This window comes from Cyanistes caeruleus, chromosome 21 (assembly GCF_971803275.1).
Source record: "Cyanistes caeruleus chromosome 21, bCyaCae1.hap1.1, whole genome shotgun sequence".
Lineage (NCBI taxonomy): Eukaryota > Metazoa > Chordata > Aves > Passeriformes > Paridae > Cyanistes > Cyanistes caeruleus.
Genome location: NC_141721.1, coordinates 9,519,775 through 9,538,723, shown reverse-complemented (window position 1 = coordinate 9,538,723; position 18,949 = coordinate 9,519,775). Strand labels below are relative to the sequence as shown.

At 56.6% G+C, this 18,949-nt stretch overlaps 2 protein-coding genes and 1 long non-coding RNA gene across 4 annotated transcripts in view; 2 read left to right on the top strand and 1 right to left on the bottom strand.

Annotated features, from left to right (window-relative positions):
* The first annotated feature begins 1,700 nt into the window (after nucleotides 1-1,700).
* On the top strand, nucleotides 1,701-17,550 carry CCDC92B (coiled-coil domain containing 92B). 2 transcript variants are annotated; one of them, XM_086859202.1, is made up of 4 exons: nucleotides 1,701-1,783; nucleotides 6,412-6,565; nucleotides 8,665-8,712; nucleotides 10,270-17,550. In XM_086859202.1, the coding sequence occupies exons 1-4, from the start codon at nucleotides 1,739-1,741 to the stop codon at nucleotides 10,923-10,925; spliced, it is 903 nt and encodes a 300-aa protein (XP_086715328.1). In that variant the 5' UTR covers nucleotides 1,701-1,738; the 3' UTR covers nucleotides 10,926-17,550. The 2 variants fall into 2 exon arrangements, with proteins under 2 accessions (XP_086715328.1, XP_086715329.1); XM_086859203.1 differs by lacking the exon at nucleotides 1,701-1,783 and having other exon boundaries at nucleotides 6,121-6,565.
* Nucleotides 2,273-10,599, bottom strand: LOC147649653 (uncharacterized). Its single transcript, XR_015278448.1, has 2 exons — nucleotides 9,918-10,599; nucleotides 2,273-8,678 (listed from the first exon to the last, which is right to left on the bottom strand). It is a non-coding gene; the product is annotated as an uncharacterized LOC147649653 (long non-coding RNA).
* Nucleotides 17,551-17,939: 389 nt separating the features above from the next.
* The window catches only part of CLUH (CLUH binding protein of NUMT mRNA), a 31,163-nt gene continuing 30,153 nt past the window's right edge, over nucleotides 17,940-18,949 (top strand). The window contains exon 1 of the mRNA XM_086859559.1: nucleotides 17,940-18,274. Within this exon, the coding sequence (XP_086715685.1) occupies nucleotides 18,160-18,274 (115 nt within the window). The 5' untranslated portion in view covers nucleotides 17,940-18,159. The remainder of the gene's footprint in view (nucleotides 18,275-18,949) is intronic.

Sequence of the window (18,949 nt, the reverse complement as noted above, 5' to 3'; positions counted from 1 at the left end):
AGAGGGACAAGTGACACCTTGGCAAGCATTGGCCTGAGGGCCACAAATGGGTGAGAGGGGCTCCACACAAGACAGTGCTGCTCTGAACAAGAAAGATTGTGCTCTCCCCCTCCACACAGGCATCTGTGACCTCATAACAACTTCTTGTTTCAACAAGAACTCATTTTTCAGAGAGCAGAAGTTGAGTTGGCATGACTGAGGGAGCATTGGGAGGCCCTGAAGTTCTCCATTGCACTGTCTGGGGCTGCAAGGAGATGTCTGGATAACTTATTGCAAACAAGTTTCTTGTGCATGCATGTACAGACCTTCAGACCTCACTGGTCATCTTTTCTCCTGGTTAAATAATTTCTTTCTTCATGTGAACTAAACTTAGTCTCCATAGATGAGCCCTAACACCAAGCCCAGCCTTTCTCTGCTACCAGAAACTACAGGCCAGGCTGGACCCCACCACTGTGCATCAGGTGAGGGTGCAGTCCTTAGCTGTTACTGTGCAGAGATATCACAAACCTTTGGTATCATACCTGGAGTATGCTGCAGGCATGGGGCAGCCTATTGGCCACAGCACACCCTTGCTGGATCTGCAGAGCACAAACTCACTCAGAGCCTGGAAGCATCCAAAGAGAGGGAAGGATGTGGGATGGCAGAATGATACCACAGACCATACTCTGTGAGCACCCCTACAGCTCCTCTGTGTTCTGGTTGTACACCAGGATAAGCAGGAATGCCGCAGTTTGAACGGGGAGCCGGCAGCACAATTCAGCATCAGAGTGCACCGCTGCACTCTCTAGGCACATTTGGGATTAAGGGAACGGGAATCAGCAGACTGTCAGCTGACGGGGAGGACGCTACCATTTTCCTGTGCCGTCACCGCCGTGCAGCATGGAACAGGCCACCGCATCCCAGCCTCCCTGCCGGAACAGAGGCGCAAAGGATTGAGTCATCCTTGAATGTGAAGCCCCAGCTGGTCTGGGCACCATAAACAAAAGGCATGAAAAATCAGTATCCTCTTGAGTAAACAAGTTTTTTTAATCATCTCTGTTACCATCTCTCTGACCAAAGGTTCGCTGGTTTGACTGACCAGTTTCTCGGCTGCAGCCGGTACCGGCCCCCCTTTGATTCGCATCCCCCGAGTGGCGGTGACTCTGCAGCCTCCGCAGGGACACACGGCCGCTGCCTTCCCCACAGACACAGAGTCCCCCTCTCTGGCCCCCTGGGGCTGCTCGGGGGTCCCCGCGCCCGGGGCTGAGCGGGCGGCTCAGGAGCGGGACCCTCCGGAGCAGCTTCGGTCTCGGGCTTCAGCACCGCGGACAGCGGCGGGGAGCGGCGGCCCGAGGCTCCCCGGGGAGGGAAAGCGGGGACGCCACGGTCCCTGGGAGCGGAGCCCCGGCCTCACCGAGACCCCCGAGAAGCGGGACCCAGCTGCAGAGAGAGTCTAGGGGAGGGGGAGCGGGACCCCGAGGGTCCTCGGGAGCTGAGCCCCGCTTCACCGCGGGTCTCCCGATGCGGCTACCCCGGCAGCGGCTGGGTGCGGCCCGGGCCCGGGGCAGAGGGCCCGGGGCGGGGGTGTCTCCCCGCGGCCGCCGCCGCCCGGCCCGGCGGAGCTCCCCAGTTCCGGTCACGTTGCCGCTGTTTACGGGCGGCGGGGCCGGGCCGGGCGAGGCGGGGCCGCCGCAGGCAGCGCGGGCAGCGCGGGAGCCGGCGCGGCCCCGGCCCCGGCCCCGGCCCCGGCCCGGCGCCCATGACGCCCAGCGGGCGCCCCTTGGGGCCCCGCCGCTCCCCCCAGGTAAGGCAGCGGCCGCGGGGCCGGGGGCGAGGGCCGGGCCGCGGGGCGGGCGGGGTCCCAGGGCTGCGGGCACTGCCCCGCAGAAGTTGCCCGCAGCTCCGCGGTGCCGGTTCTAGAAGTTGCTTCTCCCGGAACGCTCCCCCGGCGCAGCGCCCGTGCCCGCCCCGCCGGCGGGGTGTCCCCGCGGGCCCTGAGCCCTGCCGGGCTCTGCCGGCCGCTGCGGAGCGCGGCGCCGGGACCGGGCAGCGCCGCCGCCAAGCCCCAGCGTGCGGGCTGCACCGCGGGCTCCCCCGCCGGGGAGGAGGGCTGGCCCGGAGCGGCGGTGATGGCCCGGTTCCGCTGCCGGAGCAGAGCTGGATCCACAGAGAATTCCTCGGAGCCGGGAGGAGAGAGCACGGCCTTGCCTTCAGCATCCACAGCCCCCTGACAAGCCTCGCTGGGGCTGTTCCTCAGGCTGTTGTGCTTAAAGAATTTTGAGAAACACAATAATTTATAATCCTCATCTGTATTGATTTTATCTGTAAATAGACACTGACAGATAATGAATAGCAAACAGCACTCCAAGTGTAATTCTGCTTCTGCTGAGATCAGGGAAGGTTTCCCACTGACTTTTCCAAGGCCGGGATTTCACCTCTGGTTTTCATTCCTGGCATCGCCACTGCCTCTGTGACCTTCTGCAAGTTTCTGAGCTTTCTGCTTGCCTGATTTCCCTACATTTAAAGATACACTGGCTTAGTGGCATTGTTACAGTTTATATTCTTAGAGCTGTAAATACCAAGCACTATGGATTTCTAGTGCATATCAATGTTTATTCCTGGGTATGTTTTTACGTGATGGAGAAGGGGTTGGTGGCAGCCACAGCAGAACAAATTATCGACCTGTTCCCTCAAACCTCATGCCCTCTGATTCCCAGCTGATTTTCCATTTATGAGGAATAATAATAACACAGATAAGGGACAGACCATGTGACGGTGTGTGTAGAGAGGTACCTGGATATGCAATACTGTGTCTCCCTTTCAGATGCATCATTGGGATTGAGGGTTTTTCTTGGGTCAAAGTTTTGGGGTTCTAATTTACATTGAACAGCAGTCTTAAGCAGAGTTTTGTCCTGGAAGCAAATTCTCAATCAATCTGCCTGTGCAAAGGAAATCAGCTCTTTGTAGACTTGTAAGTGAATTGGTCATTGTAGCTGCTCCGAGAGGCTGCTTCAGTCATTTTGGTTTGTGAAATAAGAATTTTATAAAATTGATGAAGTTGTAAATCTCACTGGGGTTTTCCACCAGCACTTTGAAAGAAGCAGCTGAGATCAGGGCTCCCAATATGCTTGTGTCAAAAGCCATGGATGCATAGTGAAAGGACAAGGAGTGTGGAAAAAAATGTGGTTTAGAGGCAGCAGCACAGGAAGGCTCAGCAGTTGAGACCATGCCCACTTCATGTGGGGAATTGGAGGGGACTGAGCCCGGTTCCGCCTCATCAGTTCTGTCTTCAAAATCTTGGAGGATCAGCAAGGGAACCTTGTTCCTGAAAACTCTTGGTGGTGAAGCAAAGACCCGTGGATGTCCAGTCTCCAAAACTGGAGAGAACAGTTTAGCCAGAGCTCTGCAGGGAGCAGGGACCAGCTCCGGCTGTAGGTGTCACCTCTGAATAGGGGCAAACCACACTGCTCAGCTGACTGCTGTCTCTTTTGCTGCTGTGTGTGCACATGTACAACTCTCAGAAGCACAGGGCACAGAGCATCCTTCAAGCTAAACAGGACTACTGTCACTTACTCTTGGCTTTTATTATGAATAACGGTTTTTTCCAGGCTTGTAACCTCAATTGTAACTCTTCAAAATCACTGAGTACACGGTTACTGTGAGAGCCTCCAGCACCAGTTGTCTTGGTGTCTTAGAACCAGTCTAGAAAGGAGAAGTAACAGCTACAGCAGCAAGGGAGGGATCAGTGTGGGGGCACCCAACTATGTCCCTATTTGCTGCACTACAACCATCCTTTTGGGAGCCACATTCACCCAACTGGGGCAGGAGCAGCTGGTGGGAAGGACAGCACCAGTCACCATGCTTTGGCTCTCGTGTCTGTGGCACAGGGTGGAAGTTCCTGCCATGGTTCACTGCACAGGCTTTTGGTCATCACCACTGTGGGTGTTCTGAAGCCCTCGGCACAGGGAGTTTTGGTGTTACCAGCTGGGAGCTGTGGTGACCCTGTACGTGTTAAATCAGCCAGCAGCTGCAGCCAATCCTTATTAACTCCCAACACTGCCCAAGGATCGAACTGTGTGAAATGACAGAAGGCACACATCAAACCAAAGGCTCAGGATGCTGCTGCCATCCCACTTGCCTTCAGAAGCAATGAAGGAAGGATACCAGCTGTTGAGAGTTTGGTTCTGAACCCCTTTGGGTAACAGGTGGACACCGCCTTGGTGGCAAACGCTCATCTAACAGCCCTCCAGCGAAGTCAGAGACACTCCAATACTGATGCTCCCAAAGCCTCTGGATGAGATTGCATCTTCCTTAACAGCTCTGGCTCTTGCATCATCACCCGTGAGACAATGCTGTGTGACCTGCAGAGGGGACAACATGGCCCTCCCATGGGGCTGCAAATGGTGAACAGCAGCAGCCTTGAGTCCCCCGGAACCCCTGGAGAGCTCTTCCCAACAGTGCTCTTAGGCAGCAGCACAGCTGTTTCCAGCATTGTCCTCATTTCCAATGAAGACAGCTCCTGCCCTCCTTGCCTCTGTGTACCACTCCTGCCTCCCTCCATGCCCTTAGTACTGGTGAGAGGTTCATGGCTAAACAGAACATGGTGCTCACTCCCCCATGTGGGACTTCAGATGTTCCTGCCACAAGCTGAGAGCTTGTAAAAGTTGGACAGGCAAAGCTGATTCAAACCCACTAAGGATTTCCTGTTTCAATTCTGGAGACAGGCTCCTTTTTCTGCATACACAGGAAAATCATGAAGGCTCTTTTCTTCCAAATCAGAGACAACAAACAGATCTCAATTCCAGATTTTTTTTTTCTTTGACTTTCTTTGAGGCTTGAAATCTATCAACTATTTTTAAAGGAAAACATTTTCATTGGTTAAAAAAAAGAGCCATTTTCTACTTAAGGGGAGAAGGGAAAGTTCAAAAGAAAATTTGCAGCCATTTCTACTAAAGACATTTCACTAGACAGAACAGAGTACTTGAAAATAGCAGTACATGTCCCCTGGGACTTGGCCAACCTACTTTCTGATGTTTCCTGATATGAGGTACCACAGCTCCTATCAAGAAGTTCAGCCCACCACAGCCAGGGCTGGCAGGAAGATGTACCTGTGGTGTGGTTTGCATTTCTGGTCTCTGGCAGACACCAGGTAACTCCCAGAACTCTTGCACTGGCACCAGGACATATGGCCCTCCAAAGAGGATGGCCTGGCCAGCCCCGGCCCTCTGGCACAGCTGGATTTTACACCTTCCATAAATACAACTACAGGACAATGCACTTGGGATCATTTCCTTACCAGCAAGTTGGGTGCTCAGCTGTTCCCAACCAGCCTGCCCCCCCGTGGAGACGCTGTCACAAATCTGCAAAGCCCTGGGCAGGAACAAAGCTTTGACCTTGGGGCACTGCCAAGACCACTTACTGTGGCATTGATTTTAAACACATTCTGGTTGCAGGAATTGCAAAATGCCCTATGTGATCATGCCAGGGGGGCTGGAACAGTGAGCCACAGTGCTCCTTTGGTTCTACAGTTTCTGTAGAGAGAAAACTCAAGTCAGATGTGGGAAGCAGCTACCGAGGGACAGGCTTGTGGCACAGCATCTCCCCACAAAATCATTTAGATTGGAAAGACCTCTCAGGTCATTGAGTCCAGCCACTCACCCAGCACTGCCAGGTGATTAGATACCTCGATTTGCTGCAGCTGCCCTCCTTCTGAGCTGTGTGTAGGGAGCAAGGACAGATTCCTGGGATAAAGGGCTCTTTCAGGGGTTATTTTTATCTCTCTGTGCAGCAGCACAGGTGGGCAGCTTTTGAAGCTGCCTTGCCGAGGCCATTGATGACGTGGGCATGGACCCCTAGCCCAGCTCGGCTGCCAGGCAAATTACCAGGGAAGATGTTCCTCCTCCTGGAAGACAACATGACTCTCCTAACCATGCAGTGCTGATCGGGTTAGACAGGGCATATTGTATTTTTCATGTGCTGGATCGCTCGCTGCAGTTGCTGCTGTGTAATGTGGGGCTTGTCAAGTGAGAGCCAAAATCGTCTCTGGTGCACCTCCCACCTGGGGACGACGGGGAGAAATCCTGTCCCAGATGCATCCTACTCAGTGATAAAATATTTCCTAGGGCCAGATTCAGAACAGACATGCATGCTATGATGCCAGGGTTCATGCAGCAAGATTTTCTGCCTGTGCAGTCTCAGAGCAGGCAGGACAGGAGCCGACCTCAGAGGCACTGGAAGGTGAGAGGGCTGAGGCCATTCCGTGGGGATCAGCTGAGCAGGGCTGCTTTGCCCACAGCCACAGTACCCATGGAGAGGGTCGAGGAGAGAAGGCACCACCCTTCACCACAGGCTCTGCCCCTCACAACGGGCTGGGGCTTGCAAGCCCAGCACACTGCTGCACGTTTGATCACCAGCCATCTCCACTCCCTGCAGGCCTGGACCGTGAATTTGGTTGCAATGGAGACCGTGTCCCTGGAGCACCAGATCCAGAGCGTGCAGCGGCACATCGCTTTCCTGAAGAAGGAGCAGATGGAGCTGCTCCATGACCTGCACCTGGAGATCCTCCGGTTGCAGAAGCACTGCTCAGGTGAGTGATGGGGTGGCCACAGCGTGTGGGAGCTGATTGCTCATGGAGCACCTTGGGCAGGAAAGCTCCATGAAAGCAGGAAAGCATGCCAGGCTGCTCACACAGGTGCTCAGCAAGATGCAGAGGAGGCGAGGGCCAGGCTGCAGCTCAGGCTCAGGGCCCTGCCTGGCTGTGGCTCTGGGGTGCACAGCTATCCCCCACTCTGCTGCAGCAGTGTCACACTCCCCTCCAGCCACCCCTGCAGCAGTGACGGGTGCCCAGCCTTCTGCCACCACTGAAACTCATTCCAACTTGTGTTGCTGCTGTCATCAATAATTCAGCCATAGCTAATTACTCCTTGTCTTCCAGGCTCTCATTCTCCCAGGTTCCTGGGAAACAAAGAAATGTCTGCACTGATAAAATTGGCTCTTTTTCCCTATCCTTTCTGAGCTTTTGCTGTTCTGTTTCATTGTTTTAATGGCTTCATCTATGGCCTCTTCAGGCAGGCAAAACAGTGGGGGTCTCCTGTCCAAATCAAACTTGGGGAGTCTGTCCCTGCAGGCTGAAATGAGCCTGCTGCAAGGGTGATCTCCTCTTCCCAGTATGACCCAAGGACAGCTGTATCTGATCATGGTCCTGTCCTCCTGGGTGAGGCTGTGATTCTGCCAGGAGTGATGGGGGCAACCCCTGGGTAGTTTTAAGTAGACTTTGCTGACATGTGAGTGTCATTATCTGGGGGGCTGTTTGCAGGAGGGGAGTAGAGTCTATAAGTCAATTTTTCCCCACTGTGGCCCTGTGGAGCCTTGCCTGCTGCCCTGGCACTGTTGTTTCTGACATTTTCACTATCCCCCTGATCTCTCTGAGCCTTTCCCTGTGGGAAAGGCTCTCCCTGCCACAGAGGTGGTTCTCAGCTGCCCCTCAGGAATCATGAGGATGGTACTGCAGCAGATCAGTGCCATCTCCCTGGCTCCAGCACAGAAACTGGGACCCCAGGCTGTGCATCATCCCTGCACTTGCTCAGCAGGATGATGTCTTTGGAAATAGGCAACTGCTTTGGCTTTCATTTGAAATATATCTGAGACTCCAAACCTATTATTTTAGCTTCAGAAAAATAGCACAATGGCCATTGATTCCCACCGGGTCAGTTGAGAGTGCTGAACGCTTTCCAGAAACTGCATTACATTCTCAGGTACTTCTGCCTTCTCACTAGATTTGTTTTCCAAGACAGACGGGCAGAGCAGCCTGAGCCAAGCATTCTGTTTCAGAAGGATGGCAGTGATGAGGATTAGAGTCAACACAAAAGCAGATTAAAAGAAAAATGTAGGGCAAAGATTAACCATTTCAACTCATTTTCAGGAGGAAAAATAGCCTCCAAACAGCTGAATGCCACTGTTGCCACTCTCTTCCTCTGCTCAGGGCTGTTAGTGGTGGGGAGGGCTGTGATAATTAATTCAAAAGGGACTGTCTGTAAGAGTGCAGGGTAAAGTGAACTCCAGAAGGTTCCTGAGCTGCCCCTTGTGACCTGGTGCTGTAGCCTGGGGCTAGACAGCAGGCAGGCAAAGAGCAGCAGAGAGGAGGCAGCATGTTGGGGCTCAGCAGGTAGGTGCTGCAGCTTTTGAGATTTGGAAGGGATTTGGAAGCTGCACGTTGCCCTGGAGCAGGGCAGCATCCTTCTGCAGGCACACTGTGCTGGGACAAGGCCGACCCTGCTTGCGTCACGTGCAGAGGCAGCGATCAGCCTGCAGCAGTAAATTATGAAATGCTTTGGGTGACAGCTTACACTTTGGTCTATTTGCAATCCATTGCTCTGCTCTTTGTCCTGGTTTAAAGCACTAAAAACGGTTCAGCAGCTCTCGTAGAAAAAGGAAAGACATTGTCAGAGGAGCAGAACCTCCTGCAGACAATGTCTTGGCCATGAGGCTGCTTAATTTGCCAGAATTGCATATTTTTAGCTTAGCCTGTGGCTGCTGCTCCAAGGTGGCCACACTCCCATGTGGGCTGGGCAGAGATAGCACTGCAGCCACAGTGATGTCCAGTGCCTCAAAGGGAGCAGAGGAAGACAAGGGGAACACAGAATGGACGGGATGCTCCTCCTCAGTCCTGTTGAATTTCTCTTCCAGAGCTCACCCATGACCTGGAAATGAAAGAGATGGAGGCCCGCCAGCAAGGTAAGAGCACAGCTTTGGGCACAAGAGAAGGGGGAGTAGGTGTGGGTGCGGCCAGAGGGGACCCATCAGGGCTGCAGGGAGGGGAGTGGACCCTGCCTGTCGGGGCAGAGGGGCTGAGGGTGGGACTGGGAAAGCAGCGTGCACAGCCTGCTGGCAGCCCAATGAATGCAGGTGATGTCCGGGAGCCCTGCGGCCAGCAGAGGCTGCTCTGTGAGCTCTGTGAGCTCCTCTCGCTCTGAAACTCCTCCCTGGCACTGCCTGGGCACGGCCCCTGGCACCAAGGCCCAGCCTGTGCTCTGTCCTCAGTGCCAGAGCAGCCGGTCCCTGTGTGGGTGTGGGTTGCTCTCACCGGGGCCAGCGGGGTCCCCGCCCTTGGCACCCTCACACAGTGCCATGGCTTGCTCCATGAGAATTCCAAACTCACAGCCCCTCCCACGGAGCCAGGGGTTCCTTCTCTGCACCCGTGGGCTTTGCTGGCAGAGGGCCTCTTGCCCAGCCCACGAGATGCCATCGAGGTGTCACCAGCCACAACGCAGCCAGTCTCCTCCAGGTGCCTGCCCATCCTTCAGCCTATTAGAGCTGCACAATCACTTTGCCACGTTTATGGGGCAGCACCTCATTTACGATGCCATCAAATGATTGCTCTTCTAATGCCATTCATGCAATAATTACTGCCTGCAACTGCCTCCCTAAGACCTCATTATAAAGCTGCAGAAACACTGAGGAGCTGAGGCTGTAAGTGGCTGCCAATCACATCATAAAAAGTAGATTACTGCAGAGGATGGGAGCAGGCCTGGGCAGGCCAGGGAGCGCGGGCAGGTGCCAGCCTGCACCCTGTCAAGGGCTGGTGCTGGAGCAGGCAGCCAGGGCTGGGGTCAGGGCTGCCCACTGGGCTTGGCCCCACAACCCCAAGCTCTGAATTCCCCAAGCTGCCTGGCCATCATGCCCAGGACAGCATTCCCCAGAACCTGCTCCCCCCTCCCGGGATGGAGGCTCCTTCTCTGCTGAGCTCAGCCCAACTCCTCTGTAATCCTGGATTAGCATCTCCATCCTGACTAACCAGGCTTTGGAGTCCCGGGGCTTGAGGCCAAAAGTCCCTCCAAAGTTGAGCTGGTGGTTTCACTGCACCATTTCCTTTTCTGTCCCAGCTCGTGCACTCCCCCTGCCCACATTCAAAGTCACGTTTAGGGTGAAAAACCACTTACCTAGGGAAATTTTAAAACTGCAGCAAGGTAGAGGCAGCAGGTTCCATGGCAACAACATCCTCCACCGAAACTGCCTTTTGCTTTCACCCCACATTTGGGTGTTAACACACGGCGCCCTGCCAGCGGCCTGTGCCGGGGTTCCTGTGCCTGCGCTGGCAGTGAGCCCATGCCCGGGCAGCTCACAGGGAGTACTGGATCCCAACAGCACCCGAGCAGCCTCAATGGCGCTGCTGGGACAGGCTGGCACCATGCAGCGCTCAGCACCCGAGTCCCTGTTGGGAGCGTGTGGGGCCCTGCCAGGAGCAGTGGGGCCGAGCTCCCCCTCCTGACCCCTCTGTGCCTTGACCCACAGATGTCCTGGACCGCGAGCTGGAGGAGAAGTGCCGGGCGATGGAGGCCCAGCTGCAGGAGAAGGAGAAGGACAACCTGGAGCTGCGCAAGGAGCTGCAGCACAAGGAGACGCTGGTGGCTGCGCTGCGCTCCAGCCTCCGCAGCAAGGAGCGCCGGTTCCTGGAGGAGCTGAAGCGCAGGAGCCACCGCGTCACCATCCTCGACACCGAGCTGCAGAAGCAGACGGAGGCGGCCGCCTACCTCTCGCTGCAGCTGCACGCCACGGCCCAGCGGCTGCCGGGCCCCCGGGCAGGCGGGCGGCCGCTCCCCGAGCAGCCCCCGGCCGAGGCCCGGCCCCGGCGCCGCGGCCACAGGGCGCCCGCCCGGCGCCCGCCCGGAGACGGCGCCCGGTGCAGGGACCCCGCGCAGGAGGAGCACGATGCCATGCCCGACCCAGCGCTGTTCCTGTACACGCCGCGGCCGCACGGCCCGCAGCGCCCGCCGCCGGAGCCCCCCGGCCCGGCCCGCGTCTCGGCCGGCGCCGCCGCGGCCTCCCGGGGCCAGCGGGGCCCGCGGCAGCCCCCGCAGGAGCCGGCGGCCAGGGCCAGGTCGGCCAAGGGCGAGCCCAGCAAGAGGCAGGGGTCCGGTGCCCACGGTACCCCCCGGGCCCAGGAGTAGGCGGCGAGGAGACGGCGTGGGCCGACCGGCCGGAAAGGCCTGAGCCCGGTGGCAGCGGGCGGGCGCCGGCCGGCTCTTTCCCCCGTGCCCTATGGAGGGGAAGGGGCAGCCGAAAGCGGAGCCCTGCACGCACCTCCCACCCACCGGCAGCCAGGGAGGATTCCTCTGCCCGAAATAGCTGGGCCGGGGACGTTACCGGCAATGCTGCGGGACAGGGGAGCATCCAGCACCCGCGCTGTGAAGGGGACATGTTCTGAGCGCCTGTCCGGAGCTTGCAAGGAAAGAGAGATAGATCTCATTTTGAAGTGAGATCTTCCTCCTGCTGCTGCCCTCAGAGCGGGCGCCGGGTTGCTTTCCCTGGCTGGGGTGCTGGGAGGTGGCATGCAGCAGCACCAGGCTGTGCCGCACGAGACTTGGCACCGTGGGATGAGCTCAGCCTGGCCTCCAGCCCGGACCATCACCGGCACCAGGCACTGGAGAGGGCCCAGGACATCACCAGGAAGGTTCCCCAGAATGCAGGCAGCTGAACGAGGTCGATCCTGTGGGTGACGGAGGGACCCCCTTCCACAAGGACAGTGCTGCTGTGCTGGCCAGGCCCTATCCCACACTCCCCTGTGCAGCAATTTGGCTGTCTCCAACGTGGATTTCTTCCTCATCTCGTTCGCATGCAGGACTTGGACAAGGCAGCTGGACAAGGGCCGAGATTGGCAGTCCTGCTGGACACCCCCTGGCTCCTCCACCACTGCAGCCAGGCTCCATGTGCTGCTGGAGCAGGGCTGCATCCTGTGCCCCCTGCACAGGGCTCTCCTTGGCACCAGCATTTTGGTTCTCAGTCAGATCCACAGTCAGGTCTGGGTTTGCTGCTAAGGGCTGAGCAGCCCCCAGTCCTCCCCCATTGCCTCCCATCCTTGCCAGCACAGCGGCCATACAGAGCTGCCTTGCCCCATTTCCAACCAAACTGTCAGCTTTACAATCCCCTCCCTGGGTGTTGTGAAACACCATTAGGAGGGGAAGGCTCTGGCGGCCAGGCAGGGCAAAGGTCTTTCTGCTCTGGTGCTGCCGGACCTGTGCTGCTCAGGGCAAGCCAAAGGGCAGGTTTCACCCTGGCATGTGGGCTGCCAGCCTGGCTGGCCCAGCCGGGACTCGGCCCCTGCCTGCAGCCAGCGCCCTGCCCGGCTGGTGGGCAGCAGCCTCCCACAGGACCCTCCCTGCCTCCGCGGCTGGCATGGGCAGGAGGGAGCTGCAGGGTGAGGTCAGACCTGGTTTCCTTCCAATTCAGTTTGAAACCTCTTGAAAGATATCACCCTCATAGACTAGGGAGACTTGGCTAGCCCATACCCACCCTCAATGTGCCCGTGCAGTCAGAGCTGTCTATTTTTGTAGTTCAATATTTATATACTGTATTAAAATGCTTTATGAGATTCACAGCAGCAGTCGCCAAGCCAGCTCTTTGGTAAAAGAGCCCCAAAGCATATGAGCTGCACTAGCAGGGCAGAAATTAGCTGCTTTTTGTACCTTTCCTTTGGCTGTTATGTTACTTGTCAGACTTTAGAGGGCAAGACCCCTCCTGCTCTCCCAGGGCACTCCTGCGGGTTGGGACTCCCAGCTGCTCCCGTGGTCCCTAACACACCTCTGGGTTTGGGAAAGAGCCCAGCAAAGCCACGCTGGGCAGGGTCCCCCTTACAGTGCTCCTGCAGCAGCCTGGCTTGAAGCCAAGCCAAGGTGTGCAGCTCCTGTGGCACAAAAGCTCTAGTGGGAAATTTTTGCAGTCCCTGAGGTATCTGGAGCTGCTGCCTCAGAAGTCCAGGGCCCCCACGAGCCCCCAGCTGTCCTCCCAGACTGTGCCAGCCCTGGGAGGCTGCAGGGAGCCCCAGCAGGGTGCTCACAGACGTGGCTGCAGAGCTCCACATGCCCAGGTTGTCTGTGGAGGTTCGGCAGGTGCAGGGCAGCACAGGGGGCTCTGGTAATGCCTGGCTAGGCTCTGAGCACTGGGAACAGTGCATGAGGGAGATACGTCCTGAGCTCCCCAGCAGAATGCTTCCTGCCTGTTTCCCTTGGCACAGTCAGGCTCTGCCAAGCCCCAGCTCCAGGGGGAGCTGGGTGTGCTGGGCCCTGCTGTCACCCACCCACGGAGGCAGCAATGGGAGGTTTGTCCAGTGTTGTCCACGAGCAGCCCCAGGGCTCCAGCATCACAATTCCAGGAGTGTCATGCCCGTGAGGTGCGACCAACCTCTGGAAATTGCTGTTTCTCTCAGGTTCTGAGAGGTTCTGCTTGCGGATTTGTCTCTGCTCTGTTAGGATGAAAGAGGCAATGCCTGTCCTTGTGTGCTTGGCTGTTGCTGCAGCTGTGGTGTGCACAGCTGTTTCCCATCCTTCCCAGACAATCCTGATAGACACAGTATGTTGCATTTTTATTACAAACTCCTTCATGAGATCATGGTGTTTATGACTGACCTGAGCATTGAAAAGTGGAGGGAGAAGTATGATCCTTCTCCTAGGTAAATACCTTCCTAGCAATCATCATCCGTAGTGCCTAGTATGTAAATGAAGCAACTCTGTCTGAGCTTCAGGGCCCTTTCCTCTCCACCAGTAATTAGCAGCTTGCTCAATGAGTTGATCTCATTCCCAGTCCCCCATGCCTGTCCCACCCCAGGTGCTCCTGGTGCAGGCAGGCAGCCGGGCAGGTCTGGAGCCCCAGGCTGAGCAGGCAGAGCCTCTTGCAGCCAAGGGGGTTCCCAGAGGGATGGAGAGTGAGCACCCCAGTTCCCCCTTCATGCCAATGTAATGTGCTTGGAAATGAGTCGTCAGGGTGAGCCCTGCACTTTTCCTTGGGCACATTTGCCTTGGAGCAGGAAGGATCAGCTCCTGCGTGCTGTACCTGCTTCAGTCACTGCTGCTTTTCTGGGGGGGGAGGGAAGCTCTAGAGATACTATATATACACTTACATATATATATATATATATATACACACACACATACATGCACTTGTTTTGAAGGGAAAACACTGTATGATTGTAATAGAAATAATGTTGAGATAAACTATTTTAATCTTTGTATTTATATAAAATGATCAAAGAGATCAAAATGATAAAAAAAAATCAAAAAGACAGTATTCCTATTTTTTACTGAGAAGGCTGCTGGAGCCACTGGGAGCCTGAGAGCCGCTGGGGCCCAGGCAGGGCCTGCCCTCCCCTCCTGGAGTGGGGAGCTGTCACAGGCTCCCCTCTTGCACTGTAAGCTAGCCCTTAGCCCAAAAGGTGTAACAGGGATCTGTGGGTGCGTTTAGTCTGTGCTCTGCGCTCCTCGGGAATCCAAAGGGCGCACACAGCTCCTACCTGACAGCACAGACAGGAGTGCAACTGCCAGCACCAACGTGCTCAGGATGGAACAGGCAGTGTTTGATGTTGACTTGTAAAGCTTAATGATTAGACTGGAAATGGAAGCATAGCAATAACGCTCGGTTGTTAAACAACGTCTTGTGTGTGTAAACCACCACGTGCTGAGAGTCTGTCTACAGACTAACAGCCGGGCTCCTCTCCTCTGCACCTCCTTTCACTCTGTAGCTCTGCAGAGGCTTATGGATGTCATGTGTTTGGTTTGCTAATATCTCTTCCTATTATTATTATTATTATTATTATTATTATTATTATTATTATTATTATTATTATTTTCCCTAATGCTATCTAAGAAAGTGATGTCTCAAATGCACCTTGCAGCAGGTGTGAGGTGAGCAGTGGATGGGGGAAGATGCACCCGCTGCACTCACTGTGGCAGAGACAGTCCTGGCAATGGGGCGTTTTCCTTCTTGACCCCGTTAACTAAAAAGCCATATTTTCTGAATGTGTTTGCTGGGGCTAATTTAAGCGCTCCCAGCCATGTCCTTCCCATCCCCACTAGGTTCTCAACCTTCCCGCTGCTGCATGGCTTTGTGCTGAGACAGTCTGAACTGGGGCCAGGCCCTGCTGCTTCCCAGGGGGAAGCTTTCTGTGAATTGCAAGCAAAGGCAGGTTCATGGCTCAGCTGATGGGTGCTCTGGAGGGACTGAGGGCGGCTCTTTCCTGGCTGCGCAGGAGAGGTGGCAGTGACACAGCTAGAAACTTCATCCTGCCTGAAGCAGCTGGGGCCAGCAGTGTGAAGGGATTGCTCTGCTTTTCCCAAGTTCTCCCCAAGCTCTCCACACTAGGAAGGTAAATCAGCAGCACAAGGGACTTAAATTTTTGGGGGTTAGGTGAACCTTTCAGAGTCCTTGTGTACAGCCTTGTGAACTAGCTCCTGCTGCCCCAAGGAAGCCACACCATCCTTCCTTTTTCCTAGAACACCAGCCCTCATGTCCCAGCAGCCCTGATGAGCCAGTCTAGCTGTGGTGACTCCTTGGTGCACACCTGTTCTTGTCACCCTCTTGCACTGTCAGCACCTGGCTGCCAAGTCCTACAGGGAGTGCAACAGGGTGGGAGAGAACTCCCTTAAGCCTCTGGGTTGCCTCATGCAGGCATCCAAGATCTGTAGATAAGACCAGCAGTGCTGGAGTGCTGGGCTGGGTGAGCAGGAGGAGCTCAGGATCGATGAGCACAGCAGCTGTGGAGCCAGCAGACACCACGGCCTGTTAAAGCACAAGGATCAAAGCACCATGTCCCCTCACCGTCAGAGCTGCCCTTTGCTCCCCAGGGACAGCAGAAATTGCTTCTGTGTCCTCCTTGCCAGCTCTGGCCCTGCAGGGACACTACTGTCCCAGCCCCATGAAGGGATGGACAGGACATGGAGGGTGACACTCGGTACTGCCACCACATCTGATTCCTTCATCCCACCCTCCCTCTCCTCGCACCTTTGGGCAGGAATAGGGGAGCGAAGCTGCTGGTGTGTGAGAGGTGCACCCAACCCACACCCAGATGGTGCCTGGTCCTCCCTAGCCAGGGTGTGGTTATGCCTGCTGGCTCTTCCCAATAGATTTTAGTCATCTTGCAGCTTCCAAGAAAGCTCCCCTTTCCTGTTGTTGCAATTATCACAGAAATTAGACTATCAGGCCCTGGGAATGCCCCAAATCTTTGCATGTCTGAAGCAGCAGACCCTTTCTGCCCAGGGGCTGTGGGTACAGCACTGAGCTGCAGCCCCCTGGGCCCTGCAGGGACGAGCACTGTCTGTATGTTTCAAAGACACTGTCACCCCACTGGGGTGGGGACATCACCTCTGCCTGGCCAGAGCTGTGCTGAGACCCCTGGGAGGGCTCTGGCAGAGGGATGGAGGAGCAGCACTTCTGGTCTCAGCTTCCCTGGTCCGAGAGCAGCTGTGGTTTTGTTGGAGGAAAAATATTGTCCTTGGCTGAGTTGACAAAGCTCAGTGAGAACAATAAACGCCTGTGCCTCGTGCTGGGGAGTGCCGCCGCAGAGGGACAGATGCCAAAGGTTTGACACTGCTCTGCTTTATTTGAATGTTCATTTTGCTACATGTCCCCATTATTTGCCAGGATGATATTCATGTTGACTTTGCTTTTTAACCAAGTGCTTTTCAAAATGTGTTAACACCCAGAGACTAGAGTATGGAGCTATACTTTAGAAGCTGTTGTAATATGCCTTTTTCTTAATAAAGAGACTGAAATCTGCAGAGGGTGGTAGTGTTCTACCCCAGAATGCAGGACCTGTAGCCACAAACCAGAAGCATCTCTGTCTCCATCCCAGGACTGGCTCCTACCTCACTCCCCCAGAACTCTTCCAGAGTCTGGGGAGTCCTCAGAGTGACACCCCAGTTCTCACAGGGGCCCGCAGGTAGATGGAGGGATCATTATCAGGATCTGGAGTGTGGGGACAAGGGGGAATGGCTTCCCACTGCCAGAGGTCAGGGTTAGATGGGATATTGGGAAGATTCTTCTTTGTGAGGGTGGGGAGGGCCTGGCACAGGTTGCCCAGAGAAGCTGTGGCTGCCCCATTCTTGGAAGCATTCAAGGCTAGATTGGACAGTGACACAGAGAAACAGGAAATAAATTTTTGAATCAGTTTATTCAGTTAGAAAGTTGACGTTATTCAGCACTGGGTACATGGGGGTTTGTTCCACCTGCCATGTATATGGCAATTATCAAAACTTTTAACAATTTATACATTTTAACAAACAAAGGAATTAGTGTTCATTGGCTACAAGTTCCCTTATTATTTAGTATTCTTTATTGGTTAATGGTTCTCCACTTCCCATGCTGATTAGTTGTTCTCTTCTTTTGGGTCAGTTGATTTCTAGCATCAGTGGTCTGTGGGTTGATGGCCATGGACACCCCACCCCTCACTCGCCAGAATTGCCTTTTACCCATTTGGAGCTGATTTCAGCACAATGACTGTGTTAGTTTTATTAGTTATTCCTTATCTTGGGAGTCATGCTAAATGTCCTTGTAGCCCATAAATTCTGCACTCTTTGTGCCCATTATTAGTAGCAACATCCTTCCTCCCAAGCTATGTTAACCTCTTCCCCCAGGTTTTAGATCACTGAATCATGTCAAGCCCTAAACTGTTTTTCTAACACATGGACATCACTTACAGCTTGCTTCTTAGCTGCTATCTGTTTAATGGATTAAATATCCCTTCTTTTTGATTAGGCTTGAAAGTTACAAAAATCAAACATTAAAAGAACATCCTTTCTTAAGAAAGTTTGTTTGGTTTGAATTTTTGTTTTGTTTTGGTTGGAGTTTTTTGGCTGGGTTTTATTGGGGTTTTTTACCTATCATCAACCATTATTTGCTACAATTAAAGATTTTCCCAACATTTCCCCCCACGGCTGCAGAGACTCCTGTTTCAAGAAATGGAACCTGCTCGGTACCAACGGGGCTCGGAGCAGCCTGCACTACGAGAGGGTGTCCGTGGCCCCGGCAGGGCAGTGGGGCTGCGGCTCCGTTCCGCCCCAAACCGAGCCCCGCTCCCTTCTGCCGCAGGGGCGGCCGGGGCTCCGTGCGGGGCAGCCCCGCTCCGCCCGTGCCACCGTGCCGGGCTCCACGGGGCCGGCACACGCCGCTCCCGGCTCGGCCGGCGCGGCGTCATCCCGGCGACCTCTGGGAAGGACGCAGGCGGCCGGTGGCTTCCCCGGGGTTTGGGGGGGCTCTCCCTGGGTCGTACCCGTGGAGCCGGGCGGGCCGGGCCCGGGCGGGCGCGGCCCCTTTAAGGCGTTGCGGGCGGGCGGGGGTTGGGCCTTGGCGGGCACCGTAGCGGCGGCGGGGCCGCACCACGTGGGGCGGGCGGACGGCGCTGTCCTTCGCGGGCCCATGGTCATCCGAGCGGGCGAGATGCCGCCGGCCGCCGTGCCGGCCGCGCAGGGCGCCGAGCAGCAGCACCCGGCACCCCGCGCCAGCCGGCCCGCCGACACGCAGCAGCGCCCCGGTAAGGAACCGGGCCGGGGCCTGCGGCGCCGGGGATGCTCGTCCCGAGGATGCCCGTCCCAGCGGTGCAAACCCGCCGTTCACTCTCCGGCGCCGGGGCTCTTGGAGCCCGCCGGAAAGGTCCCGGAGGTCTGCGGGAGCGGGGCTGGGGCTGCTGTGGGTACCCGGGGCGGTACTGGCAAATCGGGCGGCTCGTCCCGCCCGGGGACAGCCCGGCGGAGCGGCCCGGGCGCGCCCCGCCACGGGGCCGTGCTCCCGCGCCCACGGCCCGAGGGGCTCCGTTTCTGCGGGACAGGCGTGCTGGGGCCCAGCGCCCCCGCCGTGCCTCGGGAAGGCTCCTCGCAACCCCGCGGCTGCGCTGGGTGCCGAGGCCGGAGGCCGCACGGGGCCGGGCCGCGCGATTTCGGGTGCCCTCCTGAGCCACAGCGGGGCCGAGCCGGGGCCGGGACCCGGGGGAGCCGCGGGGTCAGGCGGCGCCCCGGGCCTGGGCGGGCCCGTCCCGGCGGAGAGGGAGCCCCGGGCCCGGTGAAGGTCACCTTCATGGGGCCGCTCCACCGCGCGGCCGCGGGGGGGCCCCGGCCAGGAGCGCCCGTGCCCGGCCCGCAGGGCCGTTCCCGGGAGCCGTTCCCGTGGGCCGCGGGGCCGTTCCCGGGAGCCCGTGGGCGGCCGCGGGCGC